This window comes from Ursus americanus, chromosome 2 (assembly GCF_024610735.1).
Source record: "Ursus americanus isolate L20-20 chromosome 2, mUrsAme1.1.p, whole genome shotgun sequence".
In the NCBI taxonomy this organism is placed as follows: Eukaryota; Metazoa; Chordata; class Mammalia; order Carnivora; family Ursidae; genus Ursus; species Ursus americanus.
The window spans coordinates 34,247,337-34,274,989 of NC_142128.1; the positions used below are offsets into that span (position 1 = coordinate 34,247,337).

General features: G+C 46.7%; 1 protein-coding gene across 20 annotated transcripts in view; it reads right to left on the bottom strand.

Annotated features, from left to right (window-relative positions):
- Window positions 1-7,744: 7,744 nt before the first annotated feature.
- Window positions 7,745-27,653, bottom strand: part of RBFOX1 (RNA binding fox-1 homolog 1) — a 1,395,365-nt gene continuing 1,375,456 nt past the window's right edge. For 8 of the 20 annotated variants that reach the window (XM_087870645.1, XM_087870623.1, XM_087870621.1 and 5 more), the window contains 3 exons: window positions 26,053-26,105; window positions 12,024-12,099; window positions 11,412-11,656 (listed from right to left, as the gene is read on the bottom strand). In XM_087870645.1, coding sequence (XP_087726771.1) covers window positions 11,509-11,656; window positions 12,024-12,099; window positions 26,053-26,105 — 277 coding nt within the window. In that variant the 3' untranslated portion in view covers window positions 11,412-11,508. Of the gene's footprint in view, window positions 10,461-11,411; window positions 11,657-12,023; window positions 12,100-26,052; window positions 26,106-27,653 lie in introns of those variants that run through there. The other 12 variants (XM_087870651.1, XM_087870620.1, XM_045784314.2 and 9 more) reach the window with 6 other exon arrangements.

The window sequence follows — 27,653 nt, forward strand, 5'->3', positions numbered from 1 at the left end:
GCTAGTGTCAATCACAAGGGAGTCTATACCAGACAAAGCAAGGCTAAGGATAAAACTAAAACTTGGATTAAAAAAATTAAACTGTGATCAGCCCCTGTACAGATCACAAGACAAGAAGTGAATCATGAATTTATGACACACCTGCATTTGTACTATGAGAGTCAGAAGAGCTTTCCAGCCTTGCTTGCTTTCTCTCTTTTTCCTTCCCTTCCCTTCCTCCCTTTTTCCTCTGCACTTTCTAGGGAGGATGGTTTTCAGCCACCATACATCTACAAAATGACTCTCTTTGGCCCTTCGCGCTCTCAGCCAATGGGATTCGAATGTCATTATCCAATAAACCTGCCCCAGACCTGAGGTCTCTTAACCAAAGCCCAGCTGAGTTCTGGGCTGGCTGGCGGCAAGGAGGCGGGGCTTCAGGAAAACTAGAGGCTGCTATTCTTTTTTTTTTTTTTTTGGTCTTTTACCATAAAGATATTTTATTTTTTATTGAAGAATAATTAACATATAGTGTTATATTAGTTTCAGGTGTGCAATATAAGAATTGCACAATTGCGTACCTTTCTCAGTGCTCATCACGAGGTGTGCCCTCCCCCCACCTCCCCTCTGGCCACCACCCGTTTGTTCTCTGTATGTACGAGTCTGTTCTTTTGTCTCTTTTTTCTTTGTTTGTTCACTTGTTTTGTTTCTCACATTTCACACAGGAGTGAAATCATATGGTCATTTGTCTTCTCTGACTTACTTTCCTTAGCACTATACCCTCTAATGATACCGTGTTGTTGCAGATGGGAGGATCTCGTTCTTTCTGGCTGGGCATGCACGTCCCTGTGGATGGACCTTGGGCTGCGTCCGTATTTGGCTCCTGTAAATGGCGCTGCAGTCACCGTAGGGCTGCCCGTATCTTTTCGAATTAGTGTTTTTGTATTCTTCGGGTTGGAATTACTGGATCGCAGGGTGGTTCTGAGGCCCCTCCACACGGTTTCCCACGGTGGCTGCACCAGTTTGCGTTCCCGCCACCTGCGCACGAGGCTTCCCCTCTCTCTGCTCTACGTCCTCGCCAACACTCGTGTCGTTGTGTCGTTGACGTTGGCCGTTCTGGCAGGTGTGAGGTGACCCCTCATTGTGGTGTTGATTGGCGTGTCCCTGATCGTGAGTTTTCATGCGCCTGTCGGCCACCTGCATGTTTTCTTTTGAAAAATGTCTCTTTGGGTCCTCTGCCCGTTTTTAATGGGAGTATTTCATGTTTGTGCGGTCCAGTTGTGTAAGTTCTTTATCTAGTGTGGATATTAACTCCTTCTTGGATATGTCCGCTCCTGTCCTCTTAAAAGCGTCTTCTCGTCTTCAGGCAACCGTTATCAGGAGGGCACATGGTCCCGGTGCCGCCGCACCTTCCAGCTTCTCGAGGGAAGAATTCTGTGAAACCTCCCAGTTCTCGGAGGGCTCAGGTTCCCCTCTACCCTGCAGCAGCTCTACAGACCCAGCAGTAGGTTCTCAGAGAACAGATTACATCCCAAAAGCTACCAGGAGGTGAGTCCCAGCCTGCGTCTTGGGCTCAGTCCCAGCGTCCCATTAGAAGGTGCAGGAAAGATAGTTCTGACGATCGTGGTGCTGACGGCAGGGCTCTAGAGTTCGGACTGGGGTACTAAGCAGCACGGCCGTAGCCTGTTGCAACGTCTGTGGAATGAGATGTAACCTCTTAGGACAAAGCTAAAGGCTGTTGCTGCAAGGGGCCTTTACTGATGACTTCTCCCCTGTCCAGTGCCCGCACAGGACAAGCGTGGACACAGTGTCCTTTGGCCGGCACAGAACTAGACTGGGGGCAGGGGACTCGGAGAGTTACTGGCATTCTGGAATTTATCAAATATTCCTGTCCATGTTGTCTCAGTCCAGATTGGCTTGGAGTCTTGCCTGTGTTCTCTGGCGTGAGGGATCCTTGTGGTCGACCTTGATTTCTCTCACCCCTACCTGTGTGTGGGGGGCAAAGGGTGGGTTTGGGTGCCTCTACTGGTTTGTGGGTTGGTTTGTTTTGGTACTGAGTATTTGTTTTCTTTTAAACCCTCTAAACCAGGAAGTAACAGAAATGTCTTTTTTTTTTTAAGGAAAAGATTTGATTTATTTATTTGCGAGAGAGTGAGAGAGAGAAAGCATGAGAGGGGGGAGGGCCAGAGGGAGAAGCAAATTCACCGCTGAGCCCAGAGCCTGATGTGGGGCTGGATCCCGGGACTCTATGTGACTAAGGAGGAAGTGGGGGCATATGGTGGGTAAGTGCCGGGCCCAGAACCAGTGATGGAGCTGAGACTCACACGCGGGCAGGGTGACACGACGTTCTCAGGATCACCTGCATATCGGGGACATGGTTCTGTGGGTCTGTGGGGATCCCCGGGCTGCGTGCTGATGACCTCAGTGGGGTGCACGTGGGCTCCAAAGCACCATGAAGATTTTCAGGAACAGTTTCTGTAGGTGAGCATCCTGTGGCTTTCGTCAACCTCAGCTGGAAATCCCTCCTCTCATTAAAAAAAAAAAAAAAAATCTGACGTCTCACTTTTTAACACAGGGTTTGAATTTGGTCCCCAAATGGGAGGTGAGTGACTTTCCCAGAGCCAGACTTCTTGGTGCTACGTAATCTCACTTAATTCTCACTGCAACCCGAGTAGACGCCTCCCCCACTTGCAAACTGAGTCCCAGCGAGGCTCGGTTGCCTCCAAGTTTGTACAGGTGGGAAGAAGACAAGATAGCAGAGATACGACCTAGACTCAGGTTTATCTAGAAATTTTGCGAAAAGAGGAAAAAGGCCTGGAACCACTCAATTTTGCTGCTTTTCCACCGTCGCTCCTGCCTGTCTGCGTCTTTGATGGCTTAATGAAAACAGCCATTACCTATTGTCTTCCTATCGGCCGAGACGAGTCATTCTGTTTTGTTTCTAAGTGATAGAAAAAAATGATTTAAAAAAAAAAGGGGGTTTTCTGTTTTTCCTCTGCCATGCAGGACGCCAACAATTTGGAATTTCTCTATCAGAATGTTGCAACTGACACTGAAAGTTTTGCGGGTGCATGTTTCCTTCTTGCCTCCTGTTCTCACAGAGCAGGTGCTCCGGTGCACAGACAGACGTGCGCACACGCACGTGCACACACACCGTGAGTAGGATGAGAGGGGAAGAGCGGGGCTTGGCTTTGCCAAAGGGGGAAATAGTGGAAAGAACAATACATCATCTAGTCACGCAGCTTAGGAAAATAAAAAAGGGAAAAGCAGCAGCAAGCCCTTTATGCTGACAGCCCCGTCCAGCCGAGCCGTCCGCTGGCGCTGAAATCCTGCTCGCAGTCCTGAATTTCAATGCCGCTCGCCCGCCCAGGAGTGTTTGGGGGAGATAAAAGGCGAGCTGTACGCGGTGCCTCTGACCTGCTTTTCCCTTCTAGACAACTTCCCGGTGTGGTTGCAGAAAGTTTGACTCTCCAGATGTGAGCGCGAGGGTTTCGTTTGCTGGCCCGCAGTTATTGCTGTCTGCTTTTAGGCAGGTTTTTGGTTTTTTGTTTTTTTTTTTAACTTTCTTTTTAAGGTTTGCTGAAGCCTGCATGCCGATGAGCTGCCAGTTTGCATCACGCGTCCTCCCCACCATCAGCTGCCCGAGGCTCCGCCATGACCCTACTTCTTGGGTCTCTGCTCTCCAGTTTCCACCTGCAGCCCTTGTTTCTCCTCCCTCTCCGGAGCCTGGGGAATCCTCCTGCTCTCACTGACGTTCTGCCTCCTTCCGGCAACGTGCCGGCTGCCTGTTGCAGGTTTGAAGAGGAAGGGTCTTGCCACGGTGGGCGCGCTCTCTGAGGTAGACCCGGGCGCTCCTGGTACCCCCCTCACCCCAACAAGAGCAGCGAGGCGGTGGTTAAGCCGGGCCTTGGAGGGCGGCGTGCCCGAGAGGAAAGAACACTGGGTTTGGCTCTTAGCTCCAGTGCCTGCGAAGTTCGTGGGCGGGCACACGACTGAGCGGTGCCACCACCGGGGTGAGGTGCCACGGGCCGTGCAGAGTGTTGCTTAGGGGCGACGGCAAGGACTTCGGAGCCAGGCGGCTGATGCCCACGGCTCAGCCCCACCACCTAGAGCTGCGTGCCTGGGAGTGTCTCCAGTGGCTTAAGCTTCTGCTTCCTTGTGGGCGGACCCAGGGGATGGCGGTAACTGCCTGGCCAGTTTGTGAGGATTAAGTGAGACAATAAAGCGAACAGGAGCAGGAGTAATAAGGCCCCATGTGCTGTCGCTCCCTCTGTCACCACCCAAGCCCTTTACAAGAATTAGCATATGTATTTATGGTCCGCTAATGGGTATATGGTATGATGAGAATGCATAAAAATAAGCACACGTTAAAAAGCATTTGTACCCATGCGTGCATGCAGTCAGTTAGATGTATGTATATACATACACTGTGCAGATCTGTACGTATAATCATGTTAGGTAACATATATTATATAGATAAGGTATGTATATATTGAGTCTATAAAATATAGATGGATACGTATAAATTATACAGATAGCTACAGAAATGATTTATTATTAAAAAGGAAAAAGACACATGCCAGGTGACGTGCTTTGCATGTTTTAAGCACAGCTCGCTCTTGTGAGAACACTTCGAGGTAGGTACTGTTGTCCCCGCGTGTTCTCGGTGAGGTGACTGAAGCACAGAGAGGCTGAGAGACTATCTAAGTGCCTCTCGAGGTACGTCTGTAGAGAGACAGTTACGTGTGGATGAAGGTGTGGAGGAAGCCTTTGTAGAGGCCGGCCTCTAGCTAGACGGTGTCAGCGAGTCATTGTTGGCTCCAGTCTCAGTTCCTTTAGGAAATGGCACCATTAGTATTAAAAGACTCCTTGGTGTTTTCATAACAAGCCACCCGGAAAATGTTTCCCCTTTGAGATAATTGGTAAATTCTCTTCCCAAGGCCAGGTGTCTGTGGTCCGGGCAGCCACGGTGACCTAGACCCCCGAGGCAGAGGCGCACCCTCACTGTCCCCCGCCCGCCATTTTCCAGGTGAGGAGGACACAGCGCGGGGGAGACCACGCTCTCTCAGGGGGCTCTCCGGAAGTGCTGCCCCGTTCCGCCCAAATCTGCATCCCTCGGGCTGCAGATAACAGCAGCGACAAGCCCTGGTGTTACCCACGAGTAAGGGGCTCTGCTTTGGGATGCGAGATGAACTTGGCCCCTGGTCCAGTTTCACACGTCGCGTTGAATCCCAAGCAACTGCACAAGGAGAATTTCACATCCTTCAGAAAAGCCTGCACCTGGCGAATTTACATACAGATCTCCCAAGTATGTAATACAGGGTTGTGCACACCTGTGTGCCCCCCTCCACAAAACCCCCGTCTTCTTGAGTTTTCCAACAAAAATGACTGATATCTTCCCTCGTGAGGATGTTATTTGCAGTCCTAATTCTTGACCTCATCAGTGAGAAATTCATCACAGAGAAAGGTTGGGACTGCGTCGATATGTGGGTACGTGTACGTATGTGCTTATGTGTGTGCACACACACGCACATTGATTGGCTCTCCCGACATGATAAGGGGCAGATCTGCACGGAGAGGCCAACGGGAACAGCATCAGGAAGTTGGCTGAAAGCTGACTCCTCCCCGGACAGTAGTGGGCCTCACCTTAGGGGGGCTAAAAGCCTGGGTTTGTGCTTTTTCCACAAGCTCATCAGTGTTTCTGCAAGTGCATGACTGTACACACATGCACGTGTGCATGCGTGCCTGCCCGCGGGGGCCAGTGAGGTGCTCCCCAGACCTCTCTTTGCAGAAACGGGGCTCTTTCCTGGGAAGTAGGAACAGCCTTCAGATGCCATCATAAATAATCCAGGTTGTCAGGGTGTTGAATGAGACATTGGGTTGGAAATAATGGTTCTAAGCTCATTGACTCGTATCTGTGATGTTTTATTTTGATTTTTTTAACATGGAGGAGGTCTTACTGCTTAAGTCAAATACTGTTTTAAGAGAAAAAATGGAGTTGGGATCAGGCTGTGACTACCTCCCAGGCATTGTCCACAGAAAGCTTGAGGGCAGCCTCTGTGTCCACACAAAGCACGCACATCCCGTAGGGGCTCCTTTGGGCTGGTTTGCCCTGTCCTCCTGCACGCTCGCAGGTGGAGGGGGGAGCAGGTTGTCAGGCAGCTGCTTCCACTGGTCAGGTCTCTTAACAAACCTTTTCACTTCGGCCATCCTTTTAATTTTCTTTACATTTTACGTAAAAGGTATAGGCTTATCTTCATTGTGGAGAAGAGCCTGGTTTGGGAGATCCTAACGTACGCTACTGCTTTTGTTATCTAGACTCACCTCCCTGTATTTCGACAGGGCAGGGACTCTGTTATGAATCAGCGTTTTAGGAGATAATTAGCACCTTCTTCGCCATGTGCCAGGATAAAACTAGTTAATTTTAAAAATTAATATAGCCTTCCATATTCTGTAAGGAGAGAACCAGAAGCCTCGGCTTGACTCCACCACCACCACCACCGCTGTCAGTAAAGGAACAGAATTTTTGGAAGAGGGCATAGGCTACAGCGTCAGAGCTTCACGTAGACGCTTCTTCCAGTAGTCGCTAGACATGACTTCGAACAAATCCTATGACCTGTCAATCCTTGTTGTCCTCATTCATCAACTACTATCTTCCAGGAACTTTCGTCGGGCAACAGAAGTTGGCATGGGCCTGTACAGTCCCATGCACGAGGAGTTTACGGGAAAGGGGCTGCTGGGTATACTTGATGTGGAGTAATTAATACTACGAAGACAACCTACATTGTGGAAAGAGGACTGGAGAAGGAAAATCAGCCTTTGGCCTTTACGGTAAGATTTCTCATTTCTAAAGTTGAAAGCTAAAAGCCCTCTGTGGGCCAGGAGAGAATACATACCCCTCTCCGGTTGGAACGCCCCTTCTAGAATGTCGAACTCGCCACCTGCTTGATGTGAGCTTACAGTTCTGTCGTGTAGACTATCATTTACTCTGCACAGCAACAGTAAGAGGTAGGTGTTGCCACGATCGTGAATTCCGGAAGAGACTGGGGCACAGAGCTTTGGTTTCGCTTGCCCTGGATTGCAGCTCGCAAGTGACTGGATCCAGCTTCAAACCCGGAAGTGCTTCTGCACCCCACATTTTGTTGAGTCTTTATATGTGTTACCCATGTGATAGGGACAGTAAGATAATTAAAGGAGATAGGATTAAGATAGTGTTAAGATACCTTTTTAAATGGGGTCATGATCCGACCCTCATGGCAACATTAAATAATTCAATGAAATAAGGTGCACAAGAGCCTGGCCAGGATCCTTGGCTCCTAGTAAGTACTAGGGAAGTGGACGCTCAAGCCCTCGTGCCCAGGCTCAGCTTCTTCACCCAAGCCTCCCCCACCCCCCAAAACTGTATTAATGCCTTGTTCTTTTGTTTGAAATGCACAATTTTTGTGGTTTTGTCACCAAAGGCTGACATTTCCCTGCTGGGGAATCAGTCGCCTAAGTTCTGTTTCTGAAACATCGCTGGTTACTTCCCCAGACTTCTCCGGAAAGATGAATGTGGAAGGAACACCCGCAGAGCCCGGTGGCCCCGAGCTCCTGTAGGAGGCGGCTGGGTCGGCTGGGAGCGTGGTGGCCTCCCGCTCAGCCCGTCACCCAGGCAGCGCCCACCCGCCAGCCCCCCGGCGGCCCGAGGGCAGCCACGCGTGTGCACGCAGACTCCGCCGTCCCAGGAAACGCTCGAAAGCAAAAGGACTCAGAACACCGACTCGCCAGGTACCTTTTCAGACTAAGCTTTTATTTTTTGATATTACAAACCAGTTTTTCTTTATTCACAAACCACTGTAAGTGATATAAACACTAATTTCTAAAGACAGATATACACGTTTTCTGGGTTTGCAGATTGCGTGATGTGTGTGTTAAGAAGTCACTATATGCCACACATGATATTAAACTTTTGTTTCATAATTCATAATAGCAATAGTTATTTAGATAAATGAAAACATTCCAAATAAATACTGTTTAAAAAAATCCAAAATGTTCGTTTACATCTCTGACATACATTTTAAAATGACTTATTGGCATCTTGGCAGAGTGCCCAGACGAAAGGTTTTGCAACATCATGTGGCACTCACTCGCTCTAAATGATTTTATTAAAACTACATACAGTCATGGGGGAAAGTACAGCTCATTGATGAAAATCAAAACTGCAAATTAATTTTACTTTAACCAACACAGTAAGAATATTCTATGTTTGTGATTCCAAATACAATGCAAATTCTGGATTTTTGACATCGGAGGCCCTCGGGAGAGAGCTTTGGATTCTCCCGAGCCCCCTGTCCCTTCCACTTTTCTCCCCTCTGGGGGCGGGATGCCGGAGCATTTTATAGAAGTGTTTTCTTTAAACACATCGCCCGGGCACCCACGGTCCTAGCACTGTCCTCCAGGTGGGGGAAGGAGAATGTCTCGGTGATGCTATGAAACACCCCCTCGCCCCCCGTCCCCCACCCAAATCAGTCTGCTGAAAAGAACGGCTGACACGCTTGCTTCTGGCTGCTAAGCAGTTCCCCCCCTCGACTCCTCTCCAGAGAACGAGCATCTTAGATATCGAAGCTACAGAAACTTTGTGTTCAAATCTTGTGAAACTTTATTGATGGTTTAATATCCAACCGATCTTACTGCATGCACAGAGGATGACAGGAGAAAGCTGGATCACAAACACTTTTTTTTTTTTTTTAAAGTTTTGTTTGGTTTTGTTTGAAAGCAGAGTTGTTAAAGCGGATTGGCGGGTTCACAGCGGTGAGTTGATCATCGACTGAAGGACGCGCCATAGGGCCTGCGCTGTACACATGGAGAGAGACCTATGGCGGCGAGACTACTGGAGGCGGCTGGCCGCTGTTGGTTGGTTGGTTTTTTTATTTAAATACAAAAACAGGAAGACCCGTGACAGATACCCCAACTTAGGTGAACTTGTAAACAGGACAACGTGGAAAGAGTTCGAACAGAAGGAGTACAGACAAACTGCAATTTTTCGGCTGTGTCGCTCTGGCCCTGCGGTGGCGGTGGGGCGGGAGCTTTGTTCTGCGGGGGGATGAAGAGGGCGGAACCTACTTTTTTGCTTCCTTCTGACAAGTGTCCTGGGCCTTGGAGACAGAACTAAAGATACTGGTTTGAGAGAATCCTCGGGACCAGGAAGAGGGCAGGCTCTCACGGACGGAAAAATTGCAGATTGCTCACAAAACACAGTCATGTTTCAAAAAGTACCAAGCTGATGAAAATACCATGATTATCTCTACTCAATGATTGCAATACTTGTAAAATGCTTCTATAAATCCGAATATGATTATCATGTAATTCCATAAAAATTATACATCTGTCTCTAACAGTTCTACTAGGCTAAAACTAAAGCTTCATAGACTGTTTCTAGAACTTAACAACTCCACTGCACAGATGTAAATTTTATACATTTTTTTTTAACTGGTACAAAGAATTTAAGTTTTTATTACTTTCTTTTTTTGGAAAAAAAGAAAAAAATAGAAACAGTGCTTTTTATCACCTTTTTATTAATGTTATTTTTTTTCCCTCCCATAATATAAAAGTCAGCAATGATATCAATAATTTATTATACTGGAAGAAATATAAAAAGAATGCTTGTTGATGGCCTAACTAGCAGTTTTTGCCTAAATAACTAGCGGCTGGTTAAGAAGCTGAATACTGCCGGGTGGAATGGTTTAAAGGGTCTTCATTCAACTTGGACGCACAAAGTGCTTTTGGAAGCACCCCCTTAACAACGTAACCTTTGGCTTGAACTCACGAGTAACTTAGAACCGCTGACATACGATTGTTGGTGCAGTGGGTCGTTTGGATTCGTCAGTTACTGTTTTGTGTTTCCTTTTAGCCCAAATCCCGGTCCCCATCCCCTAAGACCCTCCCACCCTTCCCCGCTTGTAAAATAAAATAATGCAGATGCAGAAAAAAATGACTATTGTAGTCACTTAACACTCTTCCCAGACAGCTGACAGCCCCAGTAGCTTAAGACTCAGCATATAGAATTCATTTACATGATACAGCGCTCTGGACACGGCCCTAAACCAGTTTTTATTCATAGCTAGCGTCTCTCTAGTTCAACCACAAAAACTCCTACAGCCAGCAACCAAACTACGGAACCTTCAGAAATCAAAGACCCACAATATTAAAATACACAGAACAAAATATCTGAGGTATAAGATAAAAAATGTAATTTTTTTCCTTTTTTTTTTTTTTTAATTTTTAGAGCTGCTAAAATGATGTACTACTGCGTGTATTGCAATACCCAGGCCTCGGAAAGCTTCCTCTCTCCCCACATTGGAAGGTTTTAATGGTTTTGTCATTTAGTATGGAGCAAAACGGTTGTATCCCCCTCGGTATATACTAGCCTGCAATGAAGAAAGAACGAGACCCACATCATCAGCATGGCTCCTAGTCTTGGCATCAGTCAAGGGTGCAAAAGCATTCTGAAACAAAGCAATTTGAGGGGTGTGTTTTTTACATTTTCCTTTTGCAACACGTGGATCATCAAAAAAGACTAATGTGAAAAATAGACACTCAAAAGCAACCGAAAGGGAGGCACCCCCTACCCATCCCAGGTCATTCTCGGAGAACTAACGACAGGCCCAGTCCTGACCTCCCCCAGCGGCTCTCCCTAAAGAATGTCCCTGCAAGACCAAATTCCGTCGGCCAGTCCTGCTAGAGAGAAGGACTCTGACACGGGCTGGGCAACGGAAGGATTTGCCCTGTCTTGTTTTGTTTCCTTGTTTGATTTATCAATGCGACATTCCATCGGGCAAGGCTCAGTCTACACTCGAGAGGCCGAACGTAGACGGCTGATGGGATGCAGCGATTCAACTCTCCTTTCCAACACAGTCCTCAGGCAGGCTAGGTGTTGAGGCAGAGTTGCTGAATGCAAAATCAGGATGGAAATTTAAATCAACTGCTTACTCGACTTGGCTCAACAACCTGGATGGAATTTGCTCTTGAGAGGGGAGTTTACAGATGAACTGCTTGATGTAATCGAGCTTGTGCAAAATAATACGTTTCCAAATCATGGCTGAATTTCTATGACCAAGCTCCAGTGACTTGTCTGGTCGGGGCTCTAGATGGCTATGAGGTGGCACTTAACTATTTCCTTTTTCTAAAAGTATTGGCGATTCAAGTGAATGCCTGTGGGGATTTATTTTTAGGATAAGGACTGATATTCTTGATCCCAAGCAGAAAACTGCATGCCAAAAGCTTTGTAATGATTGCATACGCTCTCACGTGATGGGCACATCTTACTGTACTCAGAGTTTTAGTGCATAGAAGTTTGAACAAGTACAGGCAAATTCACCCCACCCTCGCCTCCCATTTTTGCCCTCCCCCCACCCTTCCCCAAACAAAAACCCAGATTTCCCCCCCCCCGCAAAAAAAAAAACCCAAAACAAAAACAAAAGACAACTCCCAAACCCAACGGATTCCTTCTAATTCCTTATGTACTAGGCACACACACAAAGTGTGCCCCTCTCTCTATTTTCTTTCCTGGGCGACTATGACTTTAAACATGAATTGTAATAGGGGAGGAGAGGCAGTCAGATTCTCAGCTGCCTGACAGCAGAGGCCTGGAAGTGTGCAGCTTAGCTCCTCTGAAGTCTGTGCTGGGGCTGGAACCTTGGGGCTATGTGAATGAGCAGCAAGGGAGGGAAAAAAAAGAAAAAAAAAGTTCTGCATTGACACTGCATTCTGTTAGTGATGGATTTAATTATCAAAATGACTAATTATTCCATTAAGGTAAGTGCTCTGCTAGGTGAGACTTGCAAAATTAGAAATATAATAACTTACATGCACTACATTGCCAAGAAATTAAGACATTTATCAAGTTTACTGGGAGGATTAATGTGGCATTTTAGCTGCTGTTAGCACAAGAGACAAATTCAATTAAGGGAAAGTGAGAGGACGTCAACCGTCAACCCATACTAAGGTCCCAGCTGGGGGAAGGGAAGGGAAGCAGGAGGAAGTGAGGAGGAGGAGGGATTGGTACTCACCATGGCACCAACGCTGTAGGTGGGGGCTGGAGCAAGTGTGTGGTGGTAGGGGTCGGCAGCATAAACTCGTCCGTAACTGAAAGGAAAACACGGGTGAAGATTAATCCATAATATGCAATTACAAAGTCATAACAACCACCATAAAATACAAAAATACCAAGACAGTGCAGAGGGGCCCTATCTGTCTTCAGAGACTGGGAACGTGTTCCCGTCTGCCAGGTAACATGACAGAAGTCCAACTGTGTCCAACCCATTCTTCTGTCCATTTAACATTGCCGGCAGGATGATAATACATTTTCCTCTCTCTCGTAGAACCGTTTCTACACTGCTCGCGGGCCTACCACGGAGCCTGAGGTAGGCAGAAGAAACAACTTGAAAGAGTGGTTTGAAGAAGCCCAGTACCCACGAAGGACATGCCTCTTACTCTCAAGAGAGACTGTCTTTTCTCCTAATTTAGCTGTTACCAATCAAGCGAGACAAGGTAGGTCACAAAGGGTAAAGGCGCCCGGTCTGTGCAGCTAGGGTCCAGCGTCTCAGAAGAGGAAAACAACAGATGTACTTGAACAGGAAGACCCTTGAAGGGTTTGTAGGGCCTTTCCCCCTACGCCTGCCACTCAAGAATTAGTTTGATTTGATTTTGATCCCCTCACCCAGAACCTCTACTTCATCAATCAGTGGTTGGGTTCCGAGAAGGGATACATTTCAAACACTATTTCTTAATGACGAGATCTCATCTTTGACTTTTTCTAGGCCTCTCCCCCATCCTCCTCCCTCCACTGCCATGCCTTCCAGGACAAGCTTTGGAATAAAAATGAATAAGAGAGAGATGCCTACTCAATGTCTGGGACCGAACGCAGCAATAAATCAGAAATTAAGGTTCAGAGGTTACTTGCTCAAGGTCACAGGGCCAAACGGAGTCAGAGCTGACCCCGAATCTCTCCGGGCAACTGGTATGCTCTTTCTGCGGTGTCTAGCCCCTTACTTGGATGACTTGCTGGCTATCTTGCAGACAGTTTGCACACTGGTCTTTTGGTAACGATCACAGCTGAGGTGCACGTTAAGCTAGGTTAGGTTCCCTGCAAGGAGAGTGTGGAATGGGGGTTCTTCGGCACGTGCCTTGTCGAGGAGTGCTTTCAAGAGGAGGACAGACAGGCAAGCAGGTTGGAGCATGAGAAAAAAGAGAAGCAAGGATACGGTCTGAGCTAGAGACTAACTTCTACCTGATTCTGTGAGCTGCACCCCTGAGTCGATCCCGCCTGGAGACAAGTACGTTGGTTTTTTAATGCTCATGGAAGTGAGGCATGAGCTGTGGGCTTCCCTAAGGCACGGAGGACAGCTTCTGAGTTAGAATGACTCTCTTGGGCAGTGCGTTGGTCTCTGAAGGAGGGAGCAGCAGTAGGCACCATCAGCAACCAACGCTCGCGGCAGCCCCCCAGGGGATGCGTGCACCGGCCTCTACAGGGATATGACTCTTGGACTTTCCTTGAGGGAATGAAGGAACAAGGTAGGAGGAGATGGTTTGTCTGCACTATCAACCTTAAGCTCACCTCCAGTCTCTTAACATCTCATTTGCATGTATTTGTATTCCTTTCCTTTCCTGTCTTTCCCCCATTTTCCTTCCAATCTTCTTTCTCATGACTGGAGGACAAGAATGTACTGGGTGGGTCTCACTTGGTTGCTCACACCATGGAGTCTGGGACAGGGAAAGGAGCGTGGGTGAAGGTTCATTACCTCTTAGGGGCTGAGTTAGACCCCAAATGGAAAAGAAAATTTTGATTATAGCAAGTTCTCATTGGCTGTGTCCTACTCCTAAAGCCGCCTTGCCTGTTTTGAAGGGCACTGAGCTCGGGAGCTTAAATGAGCTTTCTGCTTCAACCCCCAGTGTTCTCCTGGTTCTCCAGAGCAAGGACTTGAGTGGCTGTTTCTTTTCTGAGGTGACCCTCTCAGGGAAACTAACAAATAGTCCACACCCTCTGGCTTTTCATTCTTTGGGACATCCGTGATCGAGCTGGCTCTGTCAGATGGCTTTCGGTCAACAACGCTCCCTCTCAGGGAGGAAGAACAGACAGAAGGCCAAGACAGAGGGTGTGTTAAAACGAGGAGGGGGAGGTTTTTGAAGAAATCTTCTATTCACAGAGGTCACCCATGAAAGTTGGGCCTTTGCCCACATAACTACAAGTAGATGTGACGAGGGGTGAGAGGACATGATATATGACTTTGGTGCTGATTTTCATTGTGTGAGAAAATAGTCTGTCATTGGTCTAGAGAAGAGAGAAATTGATAATACGGTTATTTTAATGCACTTCCACCCAGCAAAGCTGGTCTTAGGAACAGGACATAAAATGCAAAGATAAACTGAAAATCCTTGGGAATTTAATAAATGATGCCAGAGCATCCCTTTGACGAGTATGAAAATGCCCATTTCGAGAAATTAATTTTTTTTAATTTGGGGGAATGGTTTTCCTGGGGCAAAAATTTCATCTTGCGAGGCGATACCCTATTGGTAGCCTGAATGTATTCAGTGAGAGTGTAGCTCCCACCTCTTCCCTGCACATACTTTAACGGTAAATTCTTCTTTGCCTCTAACACTGGGCAGAGCGTCAACCTTCGTGGAAAACCCAAGGTAACAATTTGGCAGTATTCTTTTCCAGGGCAGAAGAAAAACACAGCAGCACTGAACTACTCCTCGTAAATGAGCAGGCTCCTTTTCTCCTCGGGGTGACCTCTACCTTCAGAATCCGATGGTTTTATTATGATTAATAAATTTCATTTCCACAGAGGAAAAGGGACCATGTCAGCTCAAACTGAAAGCAAGGAGGCTTCTTTTCAAATGCTAATTTCTAAACACGCCCTTGTGTGACACTACAATTTAGACACAAGGTTATTAGGGAAGACGTGGACTGGAGCGCTACTCTTGCGGCAGAAATGCCAGGCACGTCAGCTACCTCATGTCCCCAGAGCTGGCTAGCGCAGCCCAGAGGAAAAATGGCACTTCCCAGGGACCTCGACGGGGGGGATGGGAAAATGTCTTATGACCGCCATGTCGTGAGCGACCTACACATGTCATCACCCTCCACGCCACCCATCCCTTTGGCAAAGTGGACAGTGGGGAAATCAGGTCATGATGCTTCCATGTTCCCACATCCCATACATCCGAAATTATAGAGGAGATCTTCCACGTGTCTGCTTTACGCCATGCACGCTATTCCCACCCTAACAGAAGCCGCCAGCGTTTCATCAGAACCAGATCCGCCACAGGCTTAAGCCTTCTCTTTGCTTCTGCTCTTGCCTCTTCAAGCCACCGACCACATCTGTAGCTAACGGTCTACTGTCAGCTACTGTTCTATCCATCCATCCTCTATCTACTTAAATATAAATCTAAACCTATCACCTCCCTGCTGAAACACCTTCAGTGGTTTTCCATCGATCCCAGAAGAAAACCCAAACTTGCCTGAGTTGCCCAACTTCTCTTTCAACCCTCTCCCTACTGCCCTCTGCCCCTTGCTCACCGTGCTCCGGGCTGCCCCGCGAACACAGGCAAATTCATTTTCTCTTCACAGTCTTGGCACTTGCCTGCCCTTCAGGTAACGTAGCAAGTCTATCAACAGTCTTGTTCACTTACCTCTCTACCTGATTATTGGCCCCTCCCAGCCCTGCCAGGAATGTCAGCGCCCTGGAGGCTGGGCCAAGTCTATTTGGTTTGCCTTTTTCTCTCCAGCACCCACCAAGGCCCTGGCCACAGTGCAGGGAACAAAGGCCAAGCCAATACGGCTGCGTGCGTCAGGGCGGCGAGAGGGAGGAGTGAGCCCGGAAGAAACCTGCCCCCATCTTTAGGATTCTGTCAGCAGCAAAGATTCTTCCAGATAGGCTTTCTGAAGATTCTAGGTCAGCGGTTCCCAGAGACATTCAAAACCCTTCAAGACACTCAGAAGAAAAGTTTCTGGGGGCTCTGGGAATACAGAGTGTGTGATTTCACATCACTGCTGAGAGTTCACAGACCACTGGCCAAGATGCCATCAAGCTCATCAAACCTCTTTAGGGAAAAGCCCACCAAACAAACAGCGAAATAGAAGATAACAGCTTTGCTGGTGACCACACCATGGCTTGCGGCCATGCCATCATGAGCCCGCTTTATTTTGACCTTAGCAACAAGTGAACACCGGGAGGCCGCCTGTGGCACTGGGGCGAGACGGAACGTGGGGCAGGAAGAGCCAACTTCAAGTTCTGCCTCTGCAGTGTCCTTTCTCAAATACTAGGCAAGTCGCTCTCTCGGAGCCTCCTTTTTCTCTTCATAATGTGGTACTGTTGGGTCTGAGCCCTGTCTCCTTCATGACGTGGAAAAGAAACCAGGTCCATCCGAAAGCAGTCTACAGAAACGAGATTGCGACGCAGGGGACCTCACACAGAGTTTGCCAAGCCAGGCTCTCACTCCTGCCCAGACTTCTGGTGTGTAAGAGCCAAGGGAAAGCCTCTCCTCTAACATGATCACGTGTAGCTGTGGCAGTCAGCTTACAGATACTTCTGGAGTTAAGCACTAGCTAATTTATGAGTGACAGATGTAGTTAGAAGTGCTGTATTTGAGCTTAAGGTTTTGTTGGAGTAAAGTGAATAACCATGCTGCCCGTTGAGTGGGAAATGAACCTGTGTTTGTTAAAGTGCTTTGTCAACTCTACTGAGAGATGCAAATATTACTTATTATTAACATCTGAATCTCCTTGAAACGAGCTGGATGCTAATGAAACACAAGAGAGCTGTGCTGGTGCCACACCAGGATTCTAGCGCTGTGAAGTGACTTTCTTATAGGAACATAGTAAGAACACGGATTCATTTCACTGTCTGTATTTTACTCTCTATATATCAATTAAGAGCCTTTATGCCCCTCAGACCTTCTTCGTCCTGTAGCATCACTTCCCCAGGTCTCCTGTCCCGGAGATAGCTGGGGAAACCCCGAGGGAGCGGAGAAGGGAGTGAGAACCTCTCAGCGCACCGATGACATTCCCGGTGGCGCGCAGCTCTCCTGGATAGCCCCGCCGCAGCAAGGAGGTACGGAGGCTTGTGGCCCCAGCACGCACGGAAGTGCTGCAGAGTGTGCTTTCAGAAGAGTATGCGTTCTGATCCCTGGTGTGTCTGCACTGTCGTCAGGGGACAGAGCACCCTCCTAATTCTAAGATAGAGTCTGAGAGACATTTGGGAAAACGCATGCACGCCAGTCACACATGTACAACACAGTATACAAAGGGGGTACCACACCATAGCCCTGCGGTGCTAACAGCCTGCTATTTAGAGAGCGACGGTTACGCTAGGGGATGTTCCCCTTCACTTCCTTGTGGAGGGTCCACTGGGGTCTGGACCTCCGGATGGCTCACCCTGGTCTGGGTGTCTGAGGCACCCAGTGAGAAGACAGACAGAAGCTAACTGCCCAGGAAGAGGGGATCCTCATCCCACTTCATCATTCTGGTTTCTTGAGCTTTTCCAGATGAAAAACCAAAGGACTTTTAAAAGAAAATCCTTTGGTTTTCAATGCGGCAGGTATAGGTTGCTGCTTTCCCGCCATCCAGAAAGCAAGCATCTGGAACATTGTTCCAGACAAGACATTCTTTGCATTTGGGAAAATGCTCTGCTCTTAGCCATTCTCAGTGGCTGGAAAGGAGCTACAGTTAGTCAGAACAAGGAAGAAAAAGACCACATGGAGGGCATGCGGGCTGTGGACTCCCTCCGCTCTGCCCAGCTATTGCATTAGTTCCTTCCCTGATCCAACTGCAAATCAATCCATTTTCAAAAACAGTGTTACGGGCACGTATACCTTCCAAGTGACCCATCTCATACTCATCGCTAGATAAAACTTAGCAGAATATAGTGCCACAGTCCTACTGAGACAGGTGCAAGACTTCCAACCAGTCCCCTGGGGATTCTGGACTGCGGGATCTGACAGGTCTCCTTGGCTTGGAGGGGGTTTCTGTTAACTCAGGATGGAAACAAAATCCCCTCATTTCAAAAGCTGAAGGGATGTGGCCCAGAATATGGGAGGCCACCGAAGCCCTCTCCAGTTCCTGGTCTGGGATAGCCCGAGCTATCGTGCAGATGGATGGGCTCTCACTTTCATGCAAATAAACATCTACCAGACAACCGAGAAGGCTCAGGGTGCAAACCCTCCTTTCTCAAATCAATATCACAACTTTCAGGCGTAGTCTGGGTTAGCATAGCGTGCACTGGTTCGGTAATAATGGCCAGGATTTGGGGCAAATCTTCCAGGGCCATTCACAGCAAGGACAGTGGGCTCATCTCTGTCCACCACAAAGAGACATGGACCAACTGGTGCCAATCAACCTGTTTCATCTCCACAGGAAAAAACAAGAGGATTCACAGGGCCTCAGACCACATATCCTGGATTGCCACGATAGGGGACAAATCTTCTCCAAAGTATTAGGATGGGAACCACTTGAATGTACTGGGAAAAAATTTAAAGAGACTTGGGTTATAAGGGGATGTTCCCGTTCACTTTCTTATGGAGAGTCTACTGAGGTCTGAGGTCTCTGGCTCAGTGGCCTCAGTGAATATATTCACTAAGGAAGCACTCCTCTTTGACTCTGTAGCCTCGCCTAGCTTCAGTCTAGATCATGACACTGTACACCATTGATACAAAGATATATTTGTAGACCATGGCGGGGGGTGACCAAGCATTATTCTAAAAGCTTCTCAAGAGACATGGAAGAGGAACTTAACCAGTCCCAAACTCAAAACATCTATAAAACAACCTCAAATGTAGCAAAACTTCCCCAAAAAGACCGAAGCAGAAATGGAAGAAATTCTCCAAATGAACAACATGAAGTCATCTCAGCTTGACTCCGACATATCTGAATTCTGTTGTTGCTCACTTTCTTAGCCTGGATTTGAAATGATCACCTTCACCAATCACTTAATACATTTTTCAGCCTCATGTTTTCTTTGCTCAGAACCAGTGGTGAAATCATCTTCTGGACTTGTTAGCTTCTAAATAGGAAGCCGTAGAGTTTGCCCATCCAAACTGTCACACATCTGAACCGTGTATATGTAAGTTCACCTGTGACATCTGTAACATCTTCAAAAAACAGGCCATACCAACCACGGCACATCAGATGACATCACCCATTCTGCACCCTCTCTGTGCAATTCAAAACCTCTTCCAATTCTGATTCCTAGCAGAACAGGTCTGAGATAGGAACCCTGATTCTGGATTCCTAAGAGCAGAGTAATAGCCACTGCCTGGGAGTTGAGAAAACACAAAGTCCTGCTTTTGGCCCTAATTCCTTCACTCTGGAATGCCTCCTTCAGTAAAAGACCCATCGCCATGCTCTCCCTAATGCCAAGCTCAAGGCCATCCTCTTCGTAGAAAGGCTGTTTCACCTTCTTTGTGTCCTGACAGCTGCTCTTCCAAAATCACTAAGAAATGCCCGTCATGCTTTGAAATCAACATGGCCCCCAGCCAGGGTCCAGTCTGCTGGGGGAATCACAAAGAGTAATCTCCGAAAGTTTATCTCCTCTCTGAGCCACTTCCTCCATCTGTGAGTGGAGGTAATGGTGCATACTGACTGTATAAGGCAGTAGTGAGGTTGACAGGAGGGGTCCTGGTTACCAGCTAGTCAGCAGTCAAATGAGTGTCAGTTCCTGATACCGTCAAGGTGGCATTGCCTTCTCTCTATCCCAGGTGGGCTCACCGCACTAAAGCCCATGGAGTACGTGTCGGAACTATCCCTGAGGTAAGCATCCGGAGCTCCTACAGCCTATGTAAGCAGATCAAAGATTCTGAGAAGTTAACTAGCAGGGTGAGAAGAACGAGCACGTGCGCACACACACACGCCAACTGTACTCTCACTTGGAGACCAAACACAAAGTCCAGACACACTGCCAGTGTCCAGGGTATCTGTCACAGTATTCATTCCAGGTGAGTATCCCTCACCTCTCAGGGACCAGTTCTTTGCGCACACAAACCCTTTCAATATTCGTTTGTGCAAAACGAGTGAAAATCTAACTCCAGGATGGTACTGTCCATACACATACAATGAGCCCAAGATGAGCCATTCTAAGTTTTATAGTAGCCACATTTAAAAAGTGAAAAGCAAGAGGGGTGCTTCATTTTTATATATTTACTTAATCTAATATATTAAACTATTACCATTCCAATGTGTAATCAACTTAAAGATTAGTGAAATATTTTACATAATTTTTGTCGTAAGGTTTCAAAATCTAGTTTGTATTTTATACTTACAGCTCATCTCAACTTGGACCAGCCACATGTCAAGGGCCCTGTAGCCAGATGGGGTTATTGGCCACCATGCTGCAGAGCACAACTCTAGAAAAAAACCTATCCTGTGTTCTCTTTCCCTCTGGAACAGGAAAGATTCCCGACTGATCAGCTCTGCGGTTCCTAAAGAATAAGGAACCGCCCTGGAGAGCTTGTAAGAATGCGGATTTTCAGGCTCCCTCTCCAGACCTGTAAATCAGAATCTCTGGGGCAGGGGCATGGGAAGAGGAAATGGATTCTGCATTTTTAATAAGTTCTGCAGGTGATTTTCGTGCAGTCTAATGTTTGATAACTGCTGCTCTATTTTTTTATTCAAATTCTGCACTCAGGCTAATTCAGAGCTATCTGGATAGCTTTAATTTTTATAAGTAAACTGATAGAGACATTCTATTTTTATAGGGTATCACTATTGCCTGTAACAAGCTTTGAACTATGCCTAGTGCACAGCAAGCTCTCAATGTTACAATTATTTTTGCTAAGTTCCTTTGTTTATACGTTCCCTGAACACCCTGCACTCTATCATAGTACACATCACATTTTATTGGAAACAGACCAATTAACCACAAATCAATTCGCTGCATGACGACTTTGCTGAATAATCAAATAACCAAAATGTAAGGAAGACAATTAGATAAAATTTGCTGAAGGATCAATCAGGGGAATGTCCCATTTGGAAACTTCTAAATACTGTCTGAGGCTGTGTGGGTGTGCGAGTGTGTGTTTCTGTGCCCATGTGTGCACGTACGTGAGTGGGTTGGGCAGGGACAGAAGGATGGAAGAGGGTGAGGACACCCCATGAGGCCATGAACTTGCTTCTAGTAATTACTTCATAAAGTATATGGCGCCCCGTTCACAGGCGATGGTTTTAATGGCTTTGGCCACTCATTTGGCCAAGGCTTTTTCACAGATCTCCACCTTTACCTAGTGTCCAGTACTCATAAAGACCTGGGAGTGTGTCCCCAGGTTGGATTCCCATGCCTCCAAGATGGTACCTGGCCCAGTGGAGGAAGCAAGACTTGCTGCCAGACAGAGACCCAGCCTCCACCTGCACCCCATAAACACACAAGCATGCGTACACACTCCCTTGGGCAGGGGGCAGCTGGGATTCAGCAGCCAAAACAACTAGGTCAAAGTTTCTGGTAGGTTTTAGGAAATGCATTGTCCTGTGAGTTTATTTTTAGCCACTGATTTTCAGCAAAAGAAAGACTTTGAGAGACCTGACCCGGAACACACATTGTTTAATCCCATCTCCCAGAATGTGCAGGACGCTCCCCGAGAAGGCAGCGGCTCCCTCCATCACTCTTTCCCTGCACCTAGACTAGTCTCCAGCACATCAGAGGATTCAGCACACGCCTGCTGCACAAAGGGGAAGGACCAAGTCACTTAAACACCCAGTGGAACAGCCATTTGGAGAGCCGCCAAGTTCCCTTAGGGCCCCTCAACATTTTAGCAACTATGCTCCCCAACTCACAAATACTAGTTTTTTAGGAACAAGCTAGCACAGCTGAAGAAAGCAGGAGAATTCCATCTGGAGGCAAAGGTCAACGTTCCAAGGTCAAAATACGAGGAGCATGTGGGGGCAGTGTGGTCTAGTGGAAAGAACTCTGTCAGCAGACGGACTCCATTGGGATTTGGGGCAAGTTACCAAAGTTCTCTGGGCCTGAGCTTTTTTTTTTTTTTTTCTTTTTTTAACCTCCAAGATGAGGATGAAGGTAACACCTACCTCACTGAGCTGATGTGATAAATCATATTTGCACATATGCGCACACACACACGTGGGTACCTACGTGTACATACAATTTATCATGCTTGCTGGCACACAATTTGCTCAAAAACGACAGAAGTTATCATCACACCCTAGAGAATTCAGCAAAGCCTGTCTGAGGGACAAGGACTACAGGGATGCAGGGTTCCCTCATCATGGCAACAAGAAGTCTTAGCACTCCGAGGAAATAACGCACCCTTGGAGCAAGTGGGAGAGCGCGGACGTTTAACAGGGACTGGACCTCATCCACTTCTCATCTGCCGGCCTACCCTGCTGATCTCCAGTCAAAATACAGCCCAAAGCCAACCACTTTTTGGCTCTTCCAGCACCATCGTCCTAACCCAGGCTCCTACCAGCCCTCCCTGGACTGCTGCAAGAGACTCCCAACTAGTGCTCCTTCTCCTGCTCTCGTCCTTTGGCGATCTGGTCTCCATAATGCCATCTAACTCATCATTAATAAGGCAGATCACAGCTGACCCTCCAATGCCTTCCTACCACACTTAAATCTTGAGTGGTTCAAAATTCTCCAAGTCCTAATTTGTTCTGAGCCCTAGCTGTCTTCCTGATTTGATCTCCAAAACTCTTACCTGTACTCATACGCCGTGGCCTTGCTGTACATCCTGCTGAGCCCGGCCACCTCAGGCGTCCCTCAACCACAGGGCATTTGCACTCGCTGCTTATTCGGCCTGAAATGCTTACGATTCCGCAGTGATGGACCTGGCTCACACCCTCACCTGCTTCGGGTCCCTGCTCAAACGTCACCCCCTCAGAGAGGTCCTCTCTGCTCCCTGAACCTAAAATCACATTGCATCCTGTCTTCTAGCTGTCCCTCTGCTCTTTGATTCATTATAGCTGTCGTATAACTTGCCGTGCAAGTACATCACACGCCTTTCCTTCTACGTGTCGGGCGTCTGGTCTCTGCTAGAAAGGAGGCTCTTTGAAGGAAGGGCTTCTCCTGGTTTACTTAACGCTATGTCCTGAGGGCTCAGAACACTTGCTGACGCACAGTGATGACTGACCACATATTAATGAACTGAAATGAATTTCTAGCTCTTCCGCCAAGATAACTCACTTGCTTTTTGACCTTCATTCGAGTAGAAGACACATCTTCTCCTTCTACTCCAATCACTCGCCAGTCCTGGGAAAGCTCCAGTGAGTCACAGTGGCAGGGAGACCTCGAGTTTAAGAAGGGAAAATCCTCTTTTCCCTTTTGCCGTCTCTTGCAGGAACCAACTCGTGAAAGGTTCTGACATCCCGGAATGAGAAGCTACGTGAGTGTCCAAGGTGAGCACTGGACATGTGTGTGCTGGGGGTTCAGTGCTGCTGTCAAAAGGCCGGTCGCCAGAGTCACCCACTGAGCACTTATCTTTCAGGAGCAACTAAGCCAAAAGCAAAACCAAACAACGAATACCACTGCTGGAGACACTGAATAGGAAACAAATTTACTTGTAAATAGAGTCTCACAAACCACACAAGCGAGAAACGTTTCTTCTACGTGGCTAGCAAAAGCAGACTCGACATCTTGGCATCCTCTCCAAAAGGCCCAAGTAAGAATCGTCACTTTTCCTTTGGGGACAGGAAGAAAACCCCTTCGGTGCCGCAGAGCCTACCGTCTGGCGAGTCTCATCTCACCATCTCTACCCCGAGCCACACACACAACTGGCCAGTTCTGGCCGACAGGCAGCTGTGTAAGAATGACACGTCTTTATAAGAATTCCAGTTATTAAATCCATTGAGCCCTCAAAACTGAGATTTTAAGTGTCTCATTGATTTCTTCATTTAAAAAGAGAGAAGTTGCTTTTGGTTGAACACTGAAATCCAGGAGATACCAGGAGTCAAGAGACCTGCCCTAAGCAGTGTTGTTCTGCACGTGGGGATGGTTTTGTTGGTTAGAATTAAGGTGTGCCCCGGGTTCTCCTAGCATGGGGGAGACGAAGTGCTCAGAGACTTAGTCGAAACCATGAGTCACAACCTTTGCTGACCGACCCATTCTGATTTTCCATACTCACTCCATAAGGAGGGAGGACTGGCTGGGAGATAATTTGACATTTGATTGATACGGGTGTCTCCTTTTCCATGCTTGGTTCAAAATTCAGAGTTCAAATTGAACCTTATGAAGCATACAACATATTATTAATATGGCCATCAAAGCAACAGGGATATCTCTCTCAATCTGAAATCTGATCAATAGCAATTCATTAAGAATTTACTGAGCAGCCGTCCTAAATTGGATAAGGCAGGTGGAAACGCTCTGCTCAGGCAAACTTTCATGATCTGTGGCCTCTTTTAGGAATAGTGTGCATGGACCACTTGGCTTACCAGACAGCTTGTTAAGTCACAGGATCAAATCAGTGTCTACCTCTTTAAGCTGCAACTTTGCAGTGTTTGATCTATGATATCGAAATAGAACCTAAAATAAACCAGGACATGCATACATTTCTAACAGGAGAGGTGGAGACTGTGGGAGGCGGCATATCCACAAATGGCATCTATTCGTGTTTTAAACCAACAACCCTCCCCAGCCTAGTCAGTTACCCCTCCAGAAGCATGCTCCCTTTCCAAGGTTTTGGAGATGTCCGATGTCTCTTGCATCCCAGGAACATTCCCCCCAGCTATGCAACTATCCATCTTCTACTATTAAGTATTAGTGAGGTGTTAGGGATGTCACCACCTCTCAAGGGAGAAACCGATGTTTGAGGCTAGGGGTTGAGGAAGGAAAATAGGGGAGCCCTTATCCAAGGGGTTTTATAGAAACGGAGTAAGCTATTGCTTTAAACTACAAGCATGCGTTCCTCCTGAACTCCCGGGGTAAGACTTTCAGCCATTAAAAATGTGGAGACCAATTCTATCAATGCAACTTTTAGAACAGACAGGGCTGGGGACATGCTCCTAGCGATCCCTCCTTCCTTGAGTTCCTTCTCGCCAAAGACTGAGTAGGGACTGAAGCGTCAGCAAACAACCTTCATTCACTGCTCCATTGATAAAATGGGATTGCAGCAGATGAAGGTCCATCTGCAAGGCTCTGTGTAATGAAGGTCATGGCGTCCTCAACCACATGTTCGTGAGCTGTACTGCCCTCCCTTGCTGGCTACATATTGGGAGGCAACATAATGGTAAGATTTCCTAGTAATAGTTTTGGTCAAAATTTAGGCTTAAAAGCAAAAAACAAAACAAACCCCAAAAACCAAACCAAAACAACAAAACCAAAAAACCCCGAATCTGTTAGCACTCACCTATCTTGACATTTACTCAAGTAATTCCATGCTAATGAAAGTCCAAGCATAACTGTTCTGAACCACATCAAAGCAAAAAGGCGTTATTTTGGCGGACACATCATGCAACTGTGCAATTTTCATTTGCCGAGGCCCTGGCTCCAAAAGCAGAAGACTTTGTGTCTCTAACTCCTGCTACTTGTGATAGTTTTTAAAAGGAAGGAGAGAGAGGATCTTTGATTAATAGAATGAAGATCCCCTTCTCATGAGACAGAGATAATTACAGTCCCCAATGCCTCGAGCTTTCTCGATTCAGTCTTTTATAACCAGTCATTGAATAAAGATCCCAAATAATTCATATATACATCTGTGTGAACCCAGACAAAATATGTCAAAAAAACATACAAGTCACACGTCTGTGTCCTTAATCACCCCTGTTCAGCATTTTAACATCAGAGCACTGCTTATACCGTAAGATTGTATTGTGGCTTCATTCAACATAGTCTTACTTTTCAAGATCATGTATTATTAAGACTGGAAATAAAATATCCGAGTTAGCAAAACACCTAGTATCGTTTTAGACAGCGGAGCCTAAAGGCTTCAGCTATACTCCAAAGATATATGGACATTGGTTTTTTTTTTTTTTTTTTTTTTTTTAAACTCAACTTTCTAGAGTGACCAACTGCAGCATGTGAAGAAAAAAAAAGAGAGAGAGAGAGAGAGAATACTGAGCTTTGGGTGGATGCATCAGGAAGTAGCAATGTTTGTTACCTGTAGAGGTGTTACAAGAAATTTCATCTGCTGCAACGAAGACGAACTGATTTCTGGAAGAGAAGATAAAATTCACAATACTGCTCGCTCAGGGGGACATGTGCTCTCTGCCAACTGGGTGGATGTATTCAGATGCGGGGAGGGAGGGGTGCTTCGTTCGAATGGATGTTGCAAGGAAATGTGTTGCTACGTCTTGGACCTCGAGAGCTTAGAAAGATCATGGAACAGGCATGCGGGGACCTTGCCAACGGAATCATGGTGGTGTCAGAACGGGGCCATGTCCACACTGCTGCACCGTCATGTTAATACTGAGTGTTACCAGAATGCCATGCCAGGGGACGGTGCTAAGGCTAGGGCGCTTGAAACTGTGCTTGCATTTCTGTGCTAAACGGAGACTACTTTTAAAGAAAACATGGACAGTCTGTTGGGGGAAAGGGGACACTAGCTATGAAAATCATAAAATTCCAGACTTTATTATTGTGGTATAATATCAAAACATTTTTTTTAAAAGGAAAGAAAAAGAAATGCTGTCATTTGAGAAGAGAATGTTATATGGTATCATGTTATGGATAATAATTTCCTCACCAAACTAGGCTGGCGCATAAAGAAGGTAAGAACACTCATCTATTGCAATAAATCCTGTCTTACCAAATTATTTTTAATGATGCAGTATTTAAAAGAAAATTAAAATGGAAAATGCTATTTTACTTTGATTTAGTAAATCCACAAAGATGATAAAACTCTCTTAAGATGTTTCCAGCTGTGGCATTTGCACAATGAAATGCGTTCTAATTCAGACGTACCGTTTATTTCTCTAGAAAGAAGAACGTCTGTGGGAGGCAGATTCTACAAATGCCCCCAATGAGATTGGCTAGGCTCTTAAATGCCTCAAAAGTGGCAGTAGAGAGTATTCTGGTTCTCGTTTGCTAGATTTTACTGTGCGTATGAATCATTAAGAAGCAAGAGAAATGCATTTTTTGGGTCTTAGTTTGATTGGTCGTGTTCAATTGCTTTAATGCTTCCAGAAGTATCTAGTGATGGAACATTTCTTAAAACATCTTAAGAAAGTTTTACTGTTGCAAGAGGTAAACCCTGGCATATAAATAGAGCTACCATTGGAAAATTTACTAGAATTGAGTATCCAGTTGAACATTCTAGCCGTTTCCACACCAGTGAAACCTAAACAAAATTATGCATTTTCTGAGAATCGTATTCCGTATGTTTCTCTTCCACATAACGCAAGTCACAGCCAAGTTCATTTACCACCTCTCTTAAAAAACTAAAAGTTAGTGTCACTGGATTTTTGCTATCTTTTTGCTTGGACACAGTTTTTTTGAGCCCCACCAATATCTGGCTTCAAACTTCTGAGGTTTGAGGAGCAGTACCCCTGAAATTGAAGATGTTTGGGTTCAGTATTTGTTTTGACTTGTTTGCCTGTGACTTACTCAAGGGGCAGTAAGATATGGACACCCCAGCTACATGTATGGGATTCTTGGATCGGTCAAAGAAGCACTTGGAAGGACTTCTGTTTACAGTATGCCCACAAGAAGTAGACTGCCACAACCAAGAGCGGCCACCTGCTCTATCCAGACAGCCGGGCT